The sequence below is a fragment of the Dreissena polymorpha genome, chromosome 15 (genome assembly GCF_020536995.1).
Source record: "Dreissena polymorpha isolate Duluth1 chromosome 15, UMN_Dpol_1.0, whole genome shotgun sequence".
NCBI classification, from domain to species: Eukaryota; Metazoa; Mollusca; class Bivalvia; order Myida; family Dreissenidae; genus Dreissena; species Dreissena polymorpha.
Window position 1 is genome coordinate 7,494,996 of NC_068369.1, and position 17,355 is coordinate 7,512,350.

The 17,355-nt window shown below is 37.8% G+C and overlaps 1 protein-coding gene across 2 annotated transcripts in view; it reads left to right on the forward strand.

The window, feature by feature from the left end:
- The window catches only part of LOC127860094 (uncharacterized), a 64,324-nt gene that overhangs the window by 17,303 nt on the left and 29,666 nt on the right, over positions 1-17,355 (forward strand). For both annotated transcript variants that reach the window (XM_052397898.1, XM_052397899.1), the window contains 9 exons: positions 2,489-2,561; positions 2,745-2,849; positions 3,481-3,637; positions 3,966-4,099; positions 7,147-7,233; positions 8,598-8,733; positions 14,574-14,707; positions 16,575-16,766; positions 17,034-17,146. In XM_052397898.1, the coding sequence (XP_052253858.1) occupies positions 2,489-2,561; positions 2,745-2,849; positions 3,481-3,637; positions 3,966-4,099; positions 7,147-7,233; positions 8,598-8,733; positions 14,574-14,707; positions 16,575-16,766; positions 17,034-17,146 (1,131 nt within the window). The remainder of the gene's footprint in view (positions 1-2,488; positions 2,562-2,744; positions 2,850-3,480; positions 3,638-3,965; positions 4,100-7,146; positions 7,234-8,597; positions 8,734-14,573; positions 14,708-16,574; positions 16,767-17,033; positions 17,147-17,355) is intronic.

Here is a 17,355-nt window from a genome sequence, read left to right on the forward strand (position 1 = left end):
TATATAATTGTCACTTCACACACCGTTTATGGTACCAGAATATAAAATTGACAATGAACTTTATTGATACCGAGGGGGGGGGGGGCATGCCCCCGAACCCCCCTAGAAGGACCTAAGATACTGTCTCGGCTTAAATTTGGGTCTGGCTACGGCACTGTCTTGTTCATAATTATAGAGCCTGAGGCTACTAACTTTGGTATGTAGTGATATCTGATAGTCCTCTACCAAATTTGTTCATATTATTCCCCTGGGCTCAAATTTGACCCTGCCCCGGGGGTCACAAAACTGAACATATGCTTATATAAAGCCTCTTTTGTGCAAACTTTAAAAATCTTCCTGTCCATAACCATTGGGCCTAGGGCTACCAAATTCGGTATGTAGTGACATCTTATAGTTTTCTACCAAGTTTGTTCAAATCATGCCCCTGTGGCCAAATTTATATATAAAAATGCTCACCCTTCCAACTTTAAGCGCCCAGTGGGACGAGGGATAGAAAGAGAAAGTCACATGCTTGAGTACATTTCAACCCATGCGCATTGCACGCTTTTTTTCGCATAAAAAACAGTGGAGCGATACAGGGCCATCATAGCCCTCTTGTCTAATGTGCATATAGTTTGGGGTTTAATGGTCTACATAGATTCATTGCATCTTTAATTGATTACTGTCTGTTTAGTCTGTCCATGATAAAATTGTGTTTTTCAGTAAAAGTTAATAAGGTCAAGAGCACCACATGAAAATCATGCATGTATTTGTCAGGTGCAGAAACCCTATACATCAACCCATTTGAAAGATGTCGGATCTCAGACATATCAGCTAAAAATGTCTGATAATTTTTCCAAAACTGTGTGACCTTGTGTCCAACAAAAAAACATGCAAGAATATGTAAAAAGCTTTGCTTAAAATTGAATAGCTACGAAACTAGGAATATGTAAAAACAAAATACAGAGTGGGTTATGTTTATTTTACATTGATAGATTATTTAACTATAAAAATACAGATTTTAAAAACCAGTCAAACTTGCTATCTTTGCTGGTGAGGTAACAAACTCCAAGCGCAATTCTTAGATCCAGTCAAATATTGCACCTTATTTTATGACATAGGTGACACAACTAGTTTTGAGTAGTTCAATTTACTGGTTTGAATCCTTGTGATGATTGTAAATTGAAAGTAGGAAGCCACAGGTTGCCGGTTTGTGTCAAGATTTGATGCAAAGTCAGCAGTAGAAGCTGCTGTTTCAACGCTCTATATCTCAATTTATCTAGCTACAAATGTTCTTAGTGGGATCACAATACTGCAGCTCCTAAGAAAATTCATAGCAAGTTAAGCCGAGATATAAAGTGAATATTAATTCGAAATAAACGATAATAATTTTCTTACTGATATGGCTAGAAAGTGAGCGGCATTTAAAAAATAACCAAAATTAATAAAGGGTATAAAACGGCGAAACATATCTGTTTCGGCACAGACATCAGCACCTTGATTGTTTCATAATAACGCCCTCTGAGAGCACTGTATTATATCCCTGTTTAAATTTACTTGTAATGTAAAAAGCTTCCTTCACTTTTAAAGTTTTCATAGAAAAAAAGAAAGAAAGAAATTGTTATTTTATTTTGTTTAGATTTCTTAAACTTTGTTAACATTATCATAATGAAAATAAGCTTTAGTGATTTTTTTTAATTGTTTGGTTAAAGAAGAACAAGGTCCAGTAAAATCTGATGAGGTCGGGTGAATTTCAAATGTTATGATACCTCATGTTCGGTAAGATTTTTGTATCTTTCACATGGGTTGCTTTTCATGTATGCGCATTTTTATCTAGGTACATTGGCCAGTTATGCAATCTTGAATTATTTGTCTGTGAAGGAGTCTAGAGATATAAAGAGATATGCAGTATAAAGGGCAATTGGGCATATCCACATTGAGAATGGGTGTTTTGCTCTGCTATTTATTGTACACCTGACTACTTTTCTGCCACTTACAAATACTGTATTCGACATTCAAAGTATTTGCTGCTAGCATTTTCTCTTTCCATATGAGCCGCGTTCTGAGAAAACTGGGCTTAATGCATGTGCATAAAGTGTTGTCCCTGATTAGCCTGTGCGGACTACACACTTTCCCGCTTTTGTGGTATATTTCGTTTCAAGGAAGTCCCTCCTTACCGAAAATCAAGTTTAGGTACATGCATTAAGCCCAGTTTTCTCAAAACCCGACTTATATAATGATAGTAACTTTACCACTTTTTTAAATGTCAATGCAAATATTTGAACTGGTTTTACACTCACTCTCATTAAGTGGAAGCATTGTTTACTTGACATGAAATGAATTTTTTTGTTTAAATAAACAATATGTCAATATATGTATTTAAACAATATGTCCATATATGTATTAAGAAAATGGTATATAATAAGTACAATCACTTTTGTTGTGTAAAGTAGCATGAGAGGCTATTCAATTATGTAATTTGCTATAATAACGAATTTTTACATCTTAGGTTATTAAAATAAGTGTAGCAGACAGTCCAGCAAAGCAAGCTGTTACCATTCCTGAATTCCAACCTGTAAAAGGTATAAACTTTATTAAAATAAATTTGTTAATTGGAATTTCCTGCTCTGAACATGTCTGTTTTATTATACTTTTATTTAAATGTATCATCTTCAAGTGTATTTTATACCAGAATAATGACATTCTGTTGAGCAATGTTTTACTAGGACACTATATTTTATTCAACTGTTCTTCACTTTGCCAAGGTGATGCGCTGAAGGGTGCAGAATCAACTAAACCACTGGCCAGTAAGCCGGAGCTTGTCTATGACAGAGGATTTGTAACACCTGTTCCTAAATCACTGAGCAAGTGTGAGTACTTTATAACTGTGTATGCTAAGATTTCAATTTTAAATTGAATTCACGTCACATATAACCGGGCTGACAAGCTCATTTGTTGCGCTAGTCAGAGGACCCTTGGTTTGATTCCAAGCCTGGCCACACATCTGGTGGTGGGATTGGTCATTAAGTCATTTCTTAAGCTATTCTTCTCCTACCATTGATTCAAGTCGGGCAGATGTACGTTACTGGCATACTGGTGTGTATATTAACTTGGTACTGATAAACCAGCTTACCCAGGAAAAGTTAAACCCATTTATGCCTAGTGGACTCTCCCATCCTTCTAAATTGGATCAATTTATTTCCAAAATTAGGGATGTCTAGTATATTAATTTCTATATTTAGAATATTTCTTACAGAAATTCCTTTAAGCAAACAGCGCAGACCCAGATGAGACGCTGCATGATGGGTCTACGCTGTTTGCCAAGGCCTTTTTTTCTAGACACTAGGCATAAATGGATTAAGTAGGTTTACTGACCGTCTTGACAGGACTTGTATGACCATTTAAACAGAGACAAACACACACAAAGAAACATGCTTATTATATATATTGATCAAATTAGGTCATATTGTGATGATGAGCTAACCTGTTTGTGTTGACCAGTGAAACAGTTTACTGTGAACATTGGTCCGATGCATCTAATAGACCTGCACTGCAAGAAACTCTACAAGATCCTAAAGATCAACCCCACATTTGAGATCAAATTTGAGCCCAAGGAAAAAACTCTAGATAATGGCCAGAAAATTGGTGACAGTTGTGGGTAAGTTTTACATGGCATGCTCTTTTAATAAACCATACATTTTGTTGATTTTTGTGTTTTTGGTTCAACAGCCCAAATCTGTCATTTGTTCTTTATGGCTTAAAAACTGTAAATAAGTTGTTTTTAACACATCTAGGTATCACACAGTTAAAATGCGGTGTTGAAATAAATCCTTCTGTAAAAGAAAAAGCAGCAAAGTTTATTTTATGCTTATGTTTGTCAGTGCCTTATTTAAATCTGAACTCGTTATGAAAAATTTTGGGAGTATTTTTCATAAAGGTACATGTGTGTGTCAAATCTCAGTTGCCCTGTTGCTGTCTGGTTACAGGTATGTGCACCTGCCCTTTGAGGTCTCGTCTCCATCCATTCTGGTGAATATATCCGACAAGTTGAGTGCCCTAAACATCAATGGACGGGACATGTCTGTCAAGTTCCCAGAGGCATTCAACAAGGCTGTTCAGGGTTGGCTTTTTTGTGAATGCATGAGTACTTGTTTGTTTGTATTTAAGGACAATCAACAGATAATTAAAAAACTTCTTACAAATGATAACATATTTTACCCATTTGTCATTAAAGAGCATGTCCTAACAGTAAACCTATTATGATTATATGTCAGCCAATCTGCCGTCCAATATTGATTGCAGAATAATTTTGTCACATTTAATAATTTTTTATAAATATTTGAATAAAAGTACCTTTTCTTAACAAATAATGCGCATATGCAAAAGTTTGCCATAAACAACAAATGATTGGTATGTTTGGAGACATGTCAGGGTGCTTGCTTGTTACTTGTTGTTTTTTGCTTTTTCCACTGGAGACATGTTACTTGCTTGTTGACCCCTACAGGTGAAACCGGAGGGGACTTATGGTTTGCGCTCAGTCAGTCAGTCATTCAGTCAGTCATTCAGTCAGTCAGTCAGTCAGTCAGTCAGTCAGTCAGTCAGTCAGTCAGTCAGTCAGTCAGTCAGTCAGTCTGTCTGTCTGTCTGTCTGTCACATTTTTCTGGATCCTGCGATAACTTAAAAAAGTTCTTCATATTTTTTCATGAAACTTGAAATATGGATAGATGGCAATATGGAGATTATGCATGTCATTTCATTTTGTTCCTACGTCAAGAATTCTGGTTGCTATGGCAACAAATATGTATATTTTTTTTAATTCTGACAATTGTGGAGTTTCACTGGTACGGGACCATATTGCTTGGCAATCTCTTGTTCTACTGGAGAAATGTGTCTTGCTTGTTCCACTGGCGACATGTTACATGCTTGTTCCACTGGAGACATGTTACCTGCTTGTACCACTGGAGACATGTAACTTGCTAGTTCCACTGGAGATGGGTTACTTGCTTGTACCACTGGAGTCATGTAATTTGCTTGTTCCACTGGAGACATGTAAATTGCTTGTTCCACTAAAGACATAATACTTGCTGGTTCCCCTCGAAAGAAGTTACTTGCTTGTATCATTGGAGACAGGTTACTTGCTTGTTGCTTGCTTGTTTCACTTGGCACATGTTACTTCTTGTTGCTTGTTTGTTAAACTGGAGACATGTTACTTGCTTTTTCCACTGGAGACATGTTACTTGCTTGTTCAACTGTAGGCATGTTACTTGCTTGTTCCACTGGAGTCATGTTACTGGCTGGTTCTACTGGAGACATGTTACTTGCTTGTTCCACTGGAGACATGTTACTTGCTGGTTCTACTGGAGACATGTTACTTGCTTGTTCCACTGGAGACAGGTAACTTGTTTGTTCCACCTTAGACATGTTACGTGCGCCCACCATTGAAGACATGTTACTTGCTTGTTTCACTGGAGACATGTTACTTGCTTGTAACCTAAGGGTATCACGTTTACAGATTTTTCTAAACGTTTAAACAAAAAATGAAATAATCAAAACGTTATTGTTGAAACGGTATCCCTGTGTCTGTTTTAAAAGCATCAGTGCCATCGCATTTCCAAACTTAAAGTAGTAATTATTTCCTGTAGTTATATCCAGTGCATAGCCCATCTTGCATGACATCATATTTAAACCAACTGTTCTCCTCGTTATCGTACCATTAGGTTACACTTTGACTACTTGCATGCCGTTATATTTTGTAACAAAGACCAATTGATATCCAACCCTTATTTCTTCAATAAGAGTAATCAGGTTTGAACATTTTCTATGTTTTTCTTAACAAGATGTACATCAAAACAAGTATCTTCATTAAATTGGCTGCATCAAGAATTAATTGCTGGCGTGGTTTGCATATCCGTCATCCTGTAAAGGTTTACTCAATAGATTTGTGGAGGAACAACAGTTTGTCCACTGATGAAGAGTCTAGGGACACCCTAAGCTTAGTAACAGTAGCTCCAGCAATGGAAAACACTTGCTCCGATCGTACGGCAGTTTCTGGCACACCATTTTCATGTGGTTTGCCATGTTCTCCGTACTTTCCATTTTGTACAACAACTCGGTTGCACACAAGTTACATTTAAACTTTTCTTTTCCGCATGCTTCAAATTAAGTAAAAGATGTTCCAATACGATTATTTTTTCCATGACCTGTCTCGTTCGCCATATCTCTAAAAATGAATGCCAATGAAAAAAACAGCTGAAAAATGTCCTTATGCACTTCGTGCTGACGTGCGTCGAATGTTCAAGATGATTTGGGGCATGCTCATGCAACAAATGGCAGGAAAATTGTTATTGAGCACTTCGTGCTAAAGTGCGTCAAATATTCAAGACGTCAAGGCCGTATATGGTGTATTGTTATGTTTACGGTATTGTGAATAATGGCCATCTTGCGCATTTGATACAAAAATGAGTCTTTTTCAGCAGCTGTTAATAAGCTTTGCAACCTCATAACGTAATGAATTAAAATGGATTATGTTGATATTGACTGTCGTTTAAACGTTAACTGTTTTTGTGAACGTTTGTGAGCAAAACACGAAATGCGACCGTTTAAACGTGATACCCTTACTTGCTTGTTCCACTGGAGTCATATTACTTGTTTGTTCCACTGGAGTTATGTTATTTGCTTGTTTCTTTCTTGTTCCACTGGAGACATGTTACTTGCTTGGTCTACTGCAGTCATGTAAATTGCTTGTTCCACTAGAGTTATGTTACTTGTTTGTTTCTTTCTTGTTCCACTGGAGACATGTTTCTTGCCTGTTCCACTGGAGATATGTAAACTTGCTTGTACCCCTGGAGACATGTTACTTGCTTGTAGCCCTGGACACATGTGACTTGCTTGTTCTACTGGAGACAGGTTACTTGCTTGTTCCACTAGAATTTTGTTACTTGCTTGTGTGCCCTGGAGACACGTTACTTTCTTGTTCCACAGGAGACAGGTTACTTGCTTGTTCCGCTGGAGTAATGTTACTTGTTTGTTTCTTTCTTGTTCCAATGTAGACATGTTACTTACTTGATCCACTGGTGTCATGTTACTTGCTTGTTTTTTTCTTGTTCGACTGGAGACATGTTACTTGCTTTTTCACTTGAATCATGCTACTTGCTTGTTCCCCTTCAGAGTGCAGGGCCTGGATGAAGCAGAGGAACCAGTATTTTGTCTCCAGAGATTTCAAGGACCAAATGGAAAGGGTCACAAACACATTGTGTAAGTACCAGAAGCGAAGGGTCACAACTCGATGGGAGACTAAGTCTTGAAAATGTTTTCATATTCTGTGGAAACAAACACAAATTTACAATCAAGCTATTTTGAACAAGTACATACAAAATTTAATAAAAAATGAAGTTGCTCGTTTGGACATTTTGTCTTTTATTGTAAAAGTAAAAGATACGAGTTCAATATTTTGCTGCTACCTGCCATCCGATATCATAAACATGATATGAGTTTACAACGTATCATTAAAAAGCAGTCAGCAGGTACTGTTAACAATAGCTACCAGCACTATAGATATCATATGTATTGCATGTTATATACAATATATAAGTTTAAAATTATTATAAACAATGTGTGTTTGATGATGATGTATGTATGTCAGTATCAATTTATAATTGGACACTGTATTTTGAAGACAGCTAAACAAAGAGGCTGTTGTTTGCTTGAACTCCTCATCCGGCAAAGGCTTAAGTGTCTAGGCAGAAAGTAAGAACTGTGCATCCTTACAGCTGATTTCAGTCTGTAACACTGTTTTACACTGTATGAAAAGTCATGTGTAAGGTATCGAACAGACATCTGATGTATAGCTTGTCAGCGTGCCCAATCTGGTCCCACAAGTCATAATTAAGTCACTGAGAAGAAGTACTGGTACCATACTTCAGTTTGTTGTCTTCATGCAAAGACTACATGAACTGCAAGATCAGTATCATGAATTGGTATCATGTTACAACAAATAATAGCCAGTGACTGATTTGTTCAGTTTGTCAAAGGCTTAATCATTACCTGTTTATAGATCCAGACATCATAAACCTGATTACTGACTTGCAGCTGCTTTACATCATTTAGTTGCGTGCATTTGTTCATGTCAATTGGAAACTGTACAGTTTCAGGTTGTGAACTAAATGAGAAACTGTATAGTTAATAGTTTATAAAAACAAATGGCTGTAACATTATTTGTATCATTATAATTAGTGCAACAAGGGACTTTTGTTCAATTCACTCCTGGCTCTAGTTTCTACTTAGATACTGCAGTCTGGATGTCTGCCAGGCAATGCTAGCATCTATGACTCTATGTTGGGGTCTATGCATTGGTAACAGATTTAGTGTAGCTTGGTTCATAGGTTGAGTTGGTGCATAAATGTATTGTGTTATTCGTATTCTGAATGTTGAAATGCACTAAAATAACAGGCACTACATGAAAAAACATGTAGTGACGGTTACCTGCCCGGATGCAGTGCAGTCTTGCACAGGCTGGTAAATGTGAAACTGTCACTTGGACATTGGCTTGCACAGCTGATTGTTTGAAGGACAATGGCTGCACAACTGCTATCGGTTACTGAGTTGTTATCATTTTGCAGTGCAACAGCGTCGTGTTATGATTCAACAATGGCCAAAAGAAGAAACATCAGGAGAAAAGCTGACAAGTCTCTTTCCCCATGTTGACAAAATAATAATGAAGATTGGGAAAGATTATGATGGCAAAGATATTTGCATGTAAGTCATCCACTGGTTGTGTTTTGTATGCCATCTTAACCATTATGTTATAAATACAGATTCACTGCTGCTTTGTACACACTGTATGTAAGACCACTTGCTGGAAACCATGTGTTTGTGATTTGAAAACATAAACACATAAAGCTCCAGTAGTTATGCAGTTGGTACAAAAGAATCAAAGTGTACTGTATGGTGCAAACTACCTCTGGTGCCAAATATTGACATTGTCACAAGTGTTGTAAACATTTTTGCCAATTAAGCTAGTTGTGCAACAATTGATGGAACATATAAGTAATTGTTTGCACTGTTTCATCACTCAATTTTTTCACACATTATTAATTTTCAATGGATGTACCGGGTAGTTGAAATTTGAGATTCAGAACTTTGTATTTGTAATTGTGCATTAAACTGAAACAGTTAAGACAACAAGTTGTCACAGTAATGCCAACAAGCTTTCACAGTAATGACAACAAGCTGTCACAGTTATGACAACAAGCTGTCACAGTTATGACAACATGCTGTCACAGAAATGACAAGAAATTGTCACAGAAATGACTAGCTGTCATGGTAATGACAACACGCTTTCACAGAAATGACAACAAGCTGTCACAGTTATGACAACAAGCTGTCACAGAAATGACAACAAGCTGTCACAGTAATGACAACACGCTGTCTTAGTAATGACAACAAGCTGTCAAAGTTATTACTACAAACTGTCACAGTTATGACAACATGCTGTCACAGAAATGACAACAAGCTGTCACAGTTATGACAACGTGCTGTCACAGAAATGACAACACGCTGTCACAGTTATGAAAAGGTGTCATGGTAATGACAACACGCTGTCACAGAAATGACAACAAGCTATCACAGTAATGACAACAAGCTGTCACAGTTATGACAACAAGCTGTCACAGAAATGACAACAAGCTGTCACAGTAATGACAACAAGCTGTCATGGTTATGACAACAAGCTGTCATGGTTATGACAACAAGCTGTCAAAGTAATGACTACAAGCCGTCATGGTAATGACAACAAGCTGTCACAGTAATGACAACAGGCTGTCACAGTAATGACAACAAGCTGTCACATTAATGACAACACGCTGTCACAGAAATGACAACAAGCTGTCACAGTAATGACAATAAGCTGTCACGGTAATGGCAACAAGCTGTCACAGTTATGACAACAAGCTGTCACATACATCAAAACTGTTACATTATCCCAAGCCAATGGCAGAGGGATATAGTTTTGGTAATTGCCATCTCTCTGTCAGTCTTTCCATCCGTTTTTCACAAACTTCATTGCTGTATCTCAGTAACAATAAAGAACATTTCAACATGAGACTTCATGGATGAATACATATCAATGAGAAGAAGTGCCATGCACAAGAACCATAACCATACACTTTCTTAAACAAGAGTTATTGCCCTTAGTTGTTTTGTTTTATGTAACTTATCAGTTTTATATCTCAGATATGATACAATGTTTAAATATGAAACTTCAGTGTGTATAGATATCTATGAGGCTAAGTCCAATGCAAAAGAACCATATCCCTACAGTTTCTTAAATAATAGTTTCTTTCCTTGTTTTTGTATGATGTAACTGTTCAGGGCTCTATCTCTGATACTATACAAGATTTGAACATGCAACTTCATTGGTGTCATGATATCAATGAGAAGAAATGCTATGCAAAGGAACCATAACCCTACACTTTCTCAGAAACAATATTTTGATATTTCCATGTGTAATTTCATGGGTGTAAAATATCGATGAGGAGAACTGCCATGCACAAGAACCATTACCATACACTTTCCTATGTTAAAGTTATTGCCTTTTGTGAATTTTGTATGACATAACTTTTCAGGGCTATATCTAAGATAATATATAAAATTTCAACTTCATTGGTGTATAGATAACCATTGGGAGAAGGTCCATGAACAAGACACATAACCCTACATTTTCTTAAATTAGAGTTATTGCCCTTTGTTTTTGTGTAATTTAGCTTTTCAGTGCTATATCTCAATACATATCAATTTTAAACATGAAACATGGGTGTATAGATATAAATGAGGAGAAAAGCCATGCTCAAGAACTAAAACCCTACAATTTCTTAAATAAGAGTTAATGCCCTGTTTTGTTGTTTTTTGTGTGATGTTACTGTTAAGAGCTATAGCTCATTACGATAGAAGATTTCTACATGAAACTTCCTGGGTTTACATATATCAATGAGGAGAAGTCCTAAGCACAAAAACAAGTCAAGGCACACCACTTCAAATAACCTTTTCTGTTAGTTTTACACCCATTAATAAACAAAATTTATTTGTCTGGGGATATCAATTCAAGGTATTTTCTTGTTTCACTGAAAATTGCTTTTGCGTATCAGAATTTCAATGAAATTCCTCATGATTGAAAGTGCTTGGTGCCCACTGAGTTAATACTTTAGACTATGCTTGCTACTATAGGAATTTCTCTAGTCACTTGTGAATTAAAGCCAATAATCTATTTAAACCAAAAAAATGTCCTGTATTTTCTTTTTGTCTATAGACAATTTTTTATGAACGATTGTAAAATTCACTAGAAATGGCGCGGCAGAGGCCGACGCGTATCCCCACGCCGAATGTTTGACCTAGGTGTGCCCCAGGGTTGGTAATGGGGCCATGCATAGCTGAGATTGACCGTATTGTCATAAGAGAAGTTCATCATCAATTAGAAGTGAATTGGTGTAGAAATGAAGAAGTTATAGTAAAAGGCAATTTTGGGTGGGTGTGACATATGTGGGCAGGGCGCCCCAGGGTTGGTAATGGGGCCATGCATAGTTGAGATTGACCGTATTGTCATAAGAGAGGTTCAGTATCAATTTGAAGTGAATCGGTGTAGAAATGAAGAAATTATAGTAAAAGGCAATTTTGGGTGGGTGTGGTCTATGTGGGCGGGGCGCCCCAGGGTTGGTAATGGGGCCATGCATAGTTGAGATTGACTGTATTGTCATAAGAGAAGTTCAATATCAATTTGAAGTGAATCGGTGTAGAAATGAAGAAATTATAGTAAAGGCAATTTTGGGTGGGTGTGGTCTATGTGGGCGGGGCCCCAGGGTTGGTTATGGGGCCATGCATAGTTGAGATTTACCCTAATGTCATAAGAGAAGTTCAGTATCAATTTGAAGTGAATCCGTGTAGAAATGAAAAAATTATAGTAAATGGAATTTTTTGGTGGGTGTGGCCTATGTGGGCGGGCGCCCCAGGGTTGGGATTGGGGCCATGCATAGTTGAGATTGACCCTAATGTCATAACAAAAGTTCAGTATCAATTTGAAGTGAATCCGTGTAGAAATGAAAAAATTATAGTAAATGGAAATTTTTGGTGGGTGTGGCCTATGTGGGCGGGGCGCCCCAGGGTTGGGAATGGGGCCATGCATGGTTGAGATTGACCGTATTGTCATAGGTGAGGTCCAGTATCTATTTGAAGTGAATCGGTGTAGAAATAAAGAAGTAAATGTAAAATAACCTAAAAAAATGAGTGATAATTTCTGACGCGGCCCCACCCCAACCCCTATAACTTTTGACCCAGGGGTCAGATCAAAATTCCAAATAGTGCAGGGTCGCACATATGCTCATAGCTACCATGTGTGTAAATTTCAAGGTTCTAGTGCTTTTAGTGTAGGAGGAGATAGTGGCCAGGACGGACGGACAGACGGACGGACAGACGGACGGACGGCGGAGATCACCACAATATCCCCACCTTTTTTTCAAAAAGCGTGGGGATAATAAGAATGAGATTATACAATAATGAGTAAAGCTTTTTGTGAATACTGTGACTGTTTGTTGTGAATACTGTGACAGTTTGTTGTGATTACTGTGTCAGTTTTGTGCCATCACAAGTTCCCTACTAAAGTAGTTATTTTGCTTACTTGTTTCAAAGTTATTCCAACCGCATAAGATCAAAGTGGTTTGAAAGGAAATGCAAGCCAATTTTGAAATAAAAAGTAATGACCTGCTATTTCTGATCTTCAAAGCTGATACATACCAAATAGTGAAGTAAGTATAAAAGAAACCTACAGATTGTTTGCAAACTCAGGAATAAGATTGTAATCAAATATAGTCAATTAAGAATTGTTTAATTGTGTCTTGTTCTGAGAAAATTGGGCTTAATGCATGTGCTTAAAGTTTCGTCCCAGATTAGCCTGTGCAGTCCGCACAGGCTAATCAGGGACGTCACTTTCTGCTTTTATGGTATTTTTGGTTTAAAGGAAGTCCCTTCTTACCGAAAATCTTGTTTAGGCGGAAAGTGTCGTCCCTGATTAGCCTGTGAAGACGTCTGCACAGGCTAATCTGGGACGACACTTTACGCACACATTTATGCCCAGTTTTTTCAGAACACGTCTCAATTGTATAATAATAGTACAAAGACTATTAGACCAAACAACAGCGAAAGAAAGCCCATCTAAGAAGGCTAACACAAACTTGGACTTCAATGTTTGTGATTGTGTAATTTGAATGCCTCCCAATAGGGTGGCATATAGCAGTCGGACTGTCCGGCCGTTTTGTTTTTTTTCATTATTTTTTATCGAGTGCACCGGGATTGTCTCCCATATGGCCATCGCCCCCAGAAAGACGTGTTAGTTGGTTACGGGGGATAGTGCAAGATACAGGAGACACCCCGTTCCAGAGGTGACCCTGGGTCTTTTAGTGCCCGGTGTATAGCACCTAGTACACTGCACCTCGGTTTAACGTCTCATGCGAAAGACGAGTTAGTAGGTTAGGTGCAGCGGGGGATCGAACCAGCGATCTCTGGATTGTGAAGCCAGTGTGTTTCCACTAGACCACGGATCCGCTACTGTCCGGCCGTCAGTGTATCCAGCATTTTAATGTCCCCCACCACTATAGTGGGGGACATATTGTTTTTGCTCTGTCTGTTGGTTTGTGTGTTTGTTTGCGTCAAACTTTAACATTTGCCATAACTTTTGCAATATTGAAGATAGCAACTTGATATTTGGCATGCTTGTGTATCTAATGGAGTTGCACATTTTGAGTGGTGAAAGGTCAAGGTCATCCTTCCAGGTCAAAGGTCAAATGTATGGCTTCAAAGTGGCGCAGTAGGGGACATTTTGTTTCTGACAAACACATCTTGTTTTCTTCAGGTTTTTAAAGCAATGTTTTCAGATATTGAGCTGATTTTTGGTATGTGAGTCTACCTACATTACCTACAGATGAAGTGTATAGCCGTGTACTTGTGCTATATCCCTGGACAGGGCCGTGTACTTGTGCTATATCCCTGGATAGGGTCGTATACTTGTGCTATATCCCTGGACAGGGCCTTGTACTTGTGCTATATCCCTGGACAGGGTCGTGTACGTGTGCTATATCCCTGGATAGGGGCGTGTACTTGTGCTATATCCCTGGACAGGGGCGTGTACTTGTGCTATATCCCTGGACAGGGGCGTGTACTTGTGCTATATCCCTGGACAGGGGCGTGTACTGGTGCTATATCCCTGGATAGGGGCGTGTACTTGAGCTTTATCCCTGGACAGGGGCGTGTGCTTGTGCTATATCCCTGGACAGGGGCGTGTACTTGTGCTATATCCCTGGACAGGGGCGTGTACTTGTGCTATATCCCTTGACAGGGCCGTGTACTTGTGCTATATCCCTGGATAGGGGCGTGTACTTGTGCTATATCCCTGGATAGGGGCATGTACTTGTGCTATACCCCTGGATAGGGGAGTGTACTTGTGCTATATCCCTGGATAGGGGCGTGTACTTGTGCTATATCCCTGGATAGGGGCGTGTACTTGTGCTATATCCCTGGATAGGGGCATGTACTTGTGCTATATCCCTGAATAGGGGCGTGTACTTGGAGTTTGCAACTGAAGCTGCACTAGAGGAGTTCATGAACACTGGAAGCTCCAATATCTGCCTGGATGGCCGACTGATCACCATCACCAGGAAACTCAGTATGGACCAACTGATCACCTATAGTAAGCTGCAGTCTACATCTCCTCATTGAGCACTAACTGTTCAAGGTGACCTATTGTGATCACCTTCTGTCAACAGTTTGATTTTAAGCCTAAAACTCTTATGTCAATTATTTGACACATTTGTGCCCCCTATCATCAATTATTCTTGTGAAATATGGGGCTATACAAAATCAAAAGAAATTTAGCGCATTCATCTTTAGTTTTGTAAACGGATATTGCAGGTTAGGAGTAATACTTTTACATCTGGTGTTTACGGTGAACTTGGTAGATTTCTGCTGTATGTTCAAAGATTTGTACGATTGTTGAAATATTGGTTAAAAGTAGTCAATAGTGGCAACATTATTTTTCTCCTAGAGATTGTCAGAGAGGTTATAAAAACTGGGTAACAAATATAAAGAAACTTTTGAATGATTATGGGTTTACCTTTGTTTTCGAAAACTACGCTTGTATCAATGAAAAATCGTTTTTATGTGAATTCAAAAAGAGAGTCATTGATTGTTTTAAACAAGAGTGGTTTAGGTCGCTACAAAGTCCAGTTTTGATGTTATATAAGGAATATAAACTAAATTTTGAATATGAAACATATATAGATAATATACCTAGAAGCTTACGTTTTATTTTAGTCGACTTAGACTCTTGGTACATCCTTTAAGGATACAAACCAGGAGGTTCGGTAGAAATTGAGTCCCGCGAGATGAAAGGTTTTGCCTTTGCTGTCACACAAGGGACATCGAATAGGAATACCATTTTGTACTTGTTTGTTCAAGTTTCACAACAGTTAGAAAAAAGTACATCAAGGCGAAATATCATACAAAATCCATCTGTATTTAAATTTTTTGAACTTATGAAATCATGTAAAAGGGAAGATCTTATCAAACTTTCTCTATACATCAAAGAAGCTATGTTTCTTCAAAAAACTCTTTTTAATATTGTTGAGGGATCACAATAGTCTTTTTGTTCATCCTCATTGCTTATTCCTTTATAAATGTATACTGATATAGAAATTTTGTTATTTGAATATATTCGATTACATCCCCTTTGCTTACTACTTCATAATGTATATTGCGACTGAAATTTAGTTATTTGAATATATAAGATTACACATGTATTTCTAACATTGTCATTACTATGTTGACACAAGACCTTGTGTATCTTATGTACGCATATTATGAAGACGATGTACTATGTGCAAGTCTTAATAAATTATCTGTTCTGCTCTGTTCTGCACCCAAGGTAATGCAGTGTGCATTGTCAATGTCTAGCTCCCTGACACTCTAGAGATCACATCTTTCATTGATGACACTTGGTCAACATTTTTGTGTAGACACTATATAGTCCAAAATATGGCTTACAGAAACTATGTTACAAGGTCAAATATAAATCTTGATAAAATTTGGTCAGAATATTTCTCTTTACAATATTTAAAATAAGGTTGAATCTGGGTCATATTCGTCTAAAAACTCAGTCTTGATGAAAGTTTGAATTTTGGTCACATAATTTCAATTTAAAAAAATGAGGTCACTTTATTAAATCAATAAAAAACACTTGGTACCACTCTACTGTAGAGTCCGCATTAACGTCTTAATTTTGATGAAATTTCATCTGGGCCTGATCTTCAAATCTGTAAGAAAAGCCTTACCATTCTAGAGGGCACATGTATGCTTTAGTCTTGATGAAGTTTGATGAGAATGTTTATCTTGACTATGTAGGCCATGTGGAAATCTTGATCAAGTGGGGTCAAAAACTTGATTACCGGGTAAAGTCTTCAACAATTTGTGAACTTTGGTGAGTGAGGGCCTGCATAGCGCTTTTGTTTTCTTTTGGACTGAACTGAAACTGCTATATGTTGATTGTTATCTTACCACAGAGAGTGGTGTGAATCCAGACCAAGTGTCAAGCCAAGTTAGTAAGAACAAGAAGAAGAAAAAAAACTTGCCAAGCCAAGTTAGTAATAACAAGAAGAAGAAGAAAAACTTGCCAAGCCAAGTTAGTAATAACAAGAAGAAAAAGAAACACTTCTGGGCCTCTGTATTGGAATCAAGGCTGCAGAGGGGCGGAGGTAAGGGCTTAAGAGGCAGAGGTATGTCTGGGAAAAAATGAACACATGGTTTTTGTTTCCTTTAACTGCTAAAAAAAGAAACAAGCATCTAAACAACTTCTGAAATGACTAAAATATGAACTGAATAATAAGTAATACAGTTATCAGTTGAATATTATCCGTTCATTTCTTTCTGTATGCTTATTGATGATACTGTTGCATTCTTCTGTGATACTTCTGTATGATACAGTATACAGATCAGTTTTATTGTGATGTGTGATGTTACAGGTGGGCGTGATTTGAGGGGCAGGGCAGGGTCAGTGGGCGGAGTCAGGGACAGGGCTGGAGGGATTGCCATCTCACCCAGATCCACCTATCACAGGGCACACTACTCACCGGGAGTAAGTAGACATTATCAGTAAGTAGGGGACACTACTCACAGGGAGTAAGTAGACATTATCAGTATGTAGGGCACACTACTCACCAGGAGTAATTCCAAACATAATTAAAACCGTACTCAAATAACAAATTTATAACCTTAGTTAACCAATTGTTTTGTCATTATTGCAATCAACTAGGCACATATTATACACTTCTTTGAGAATAATAT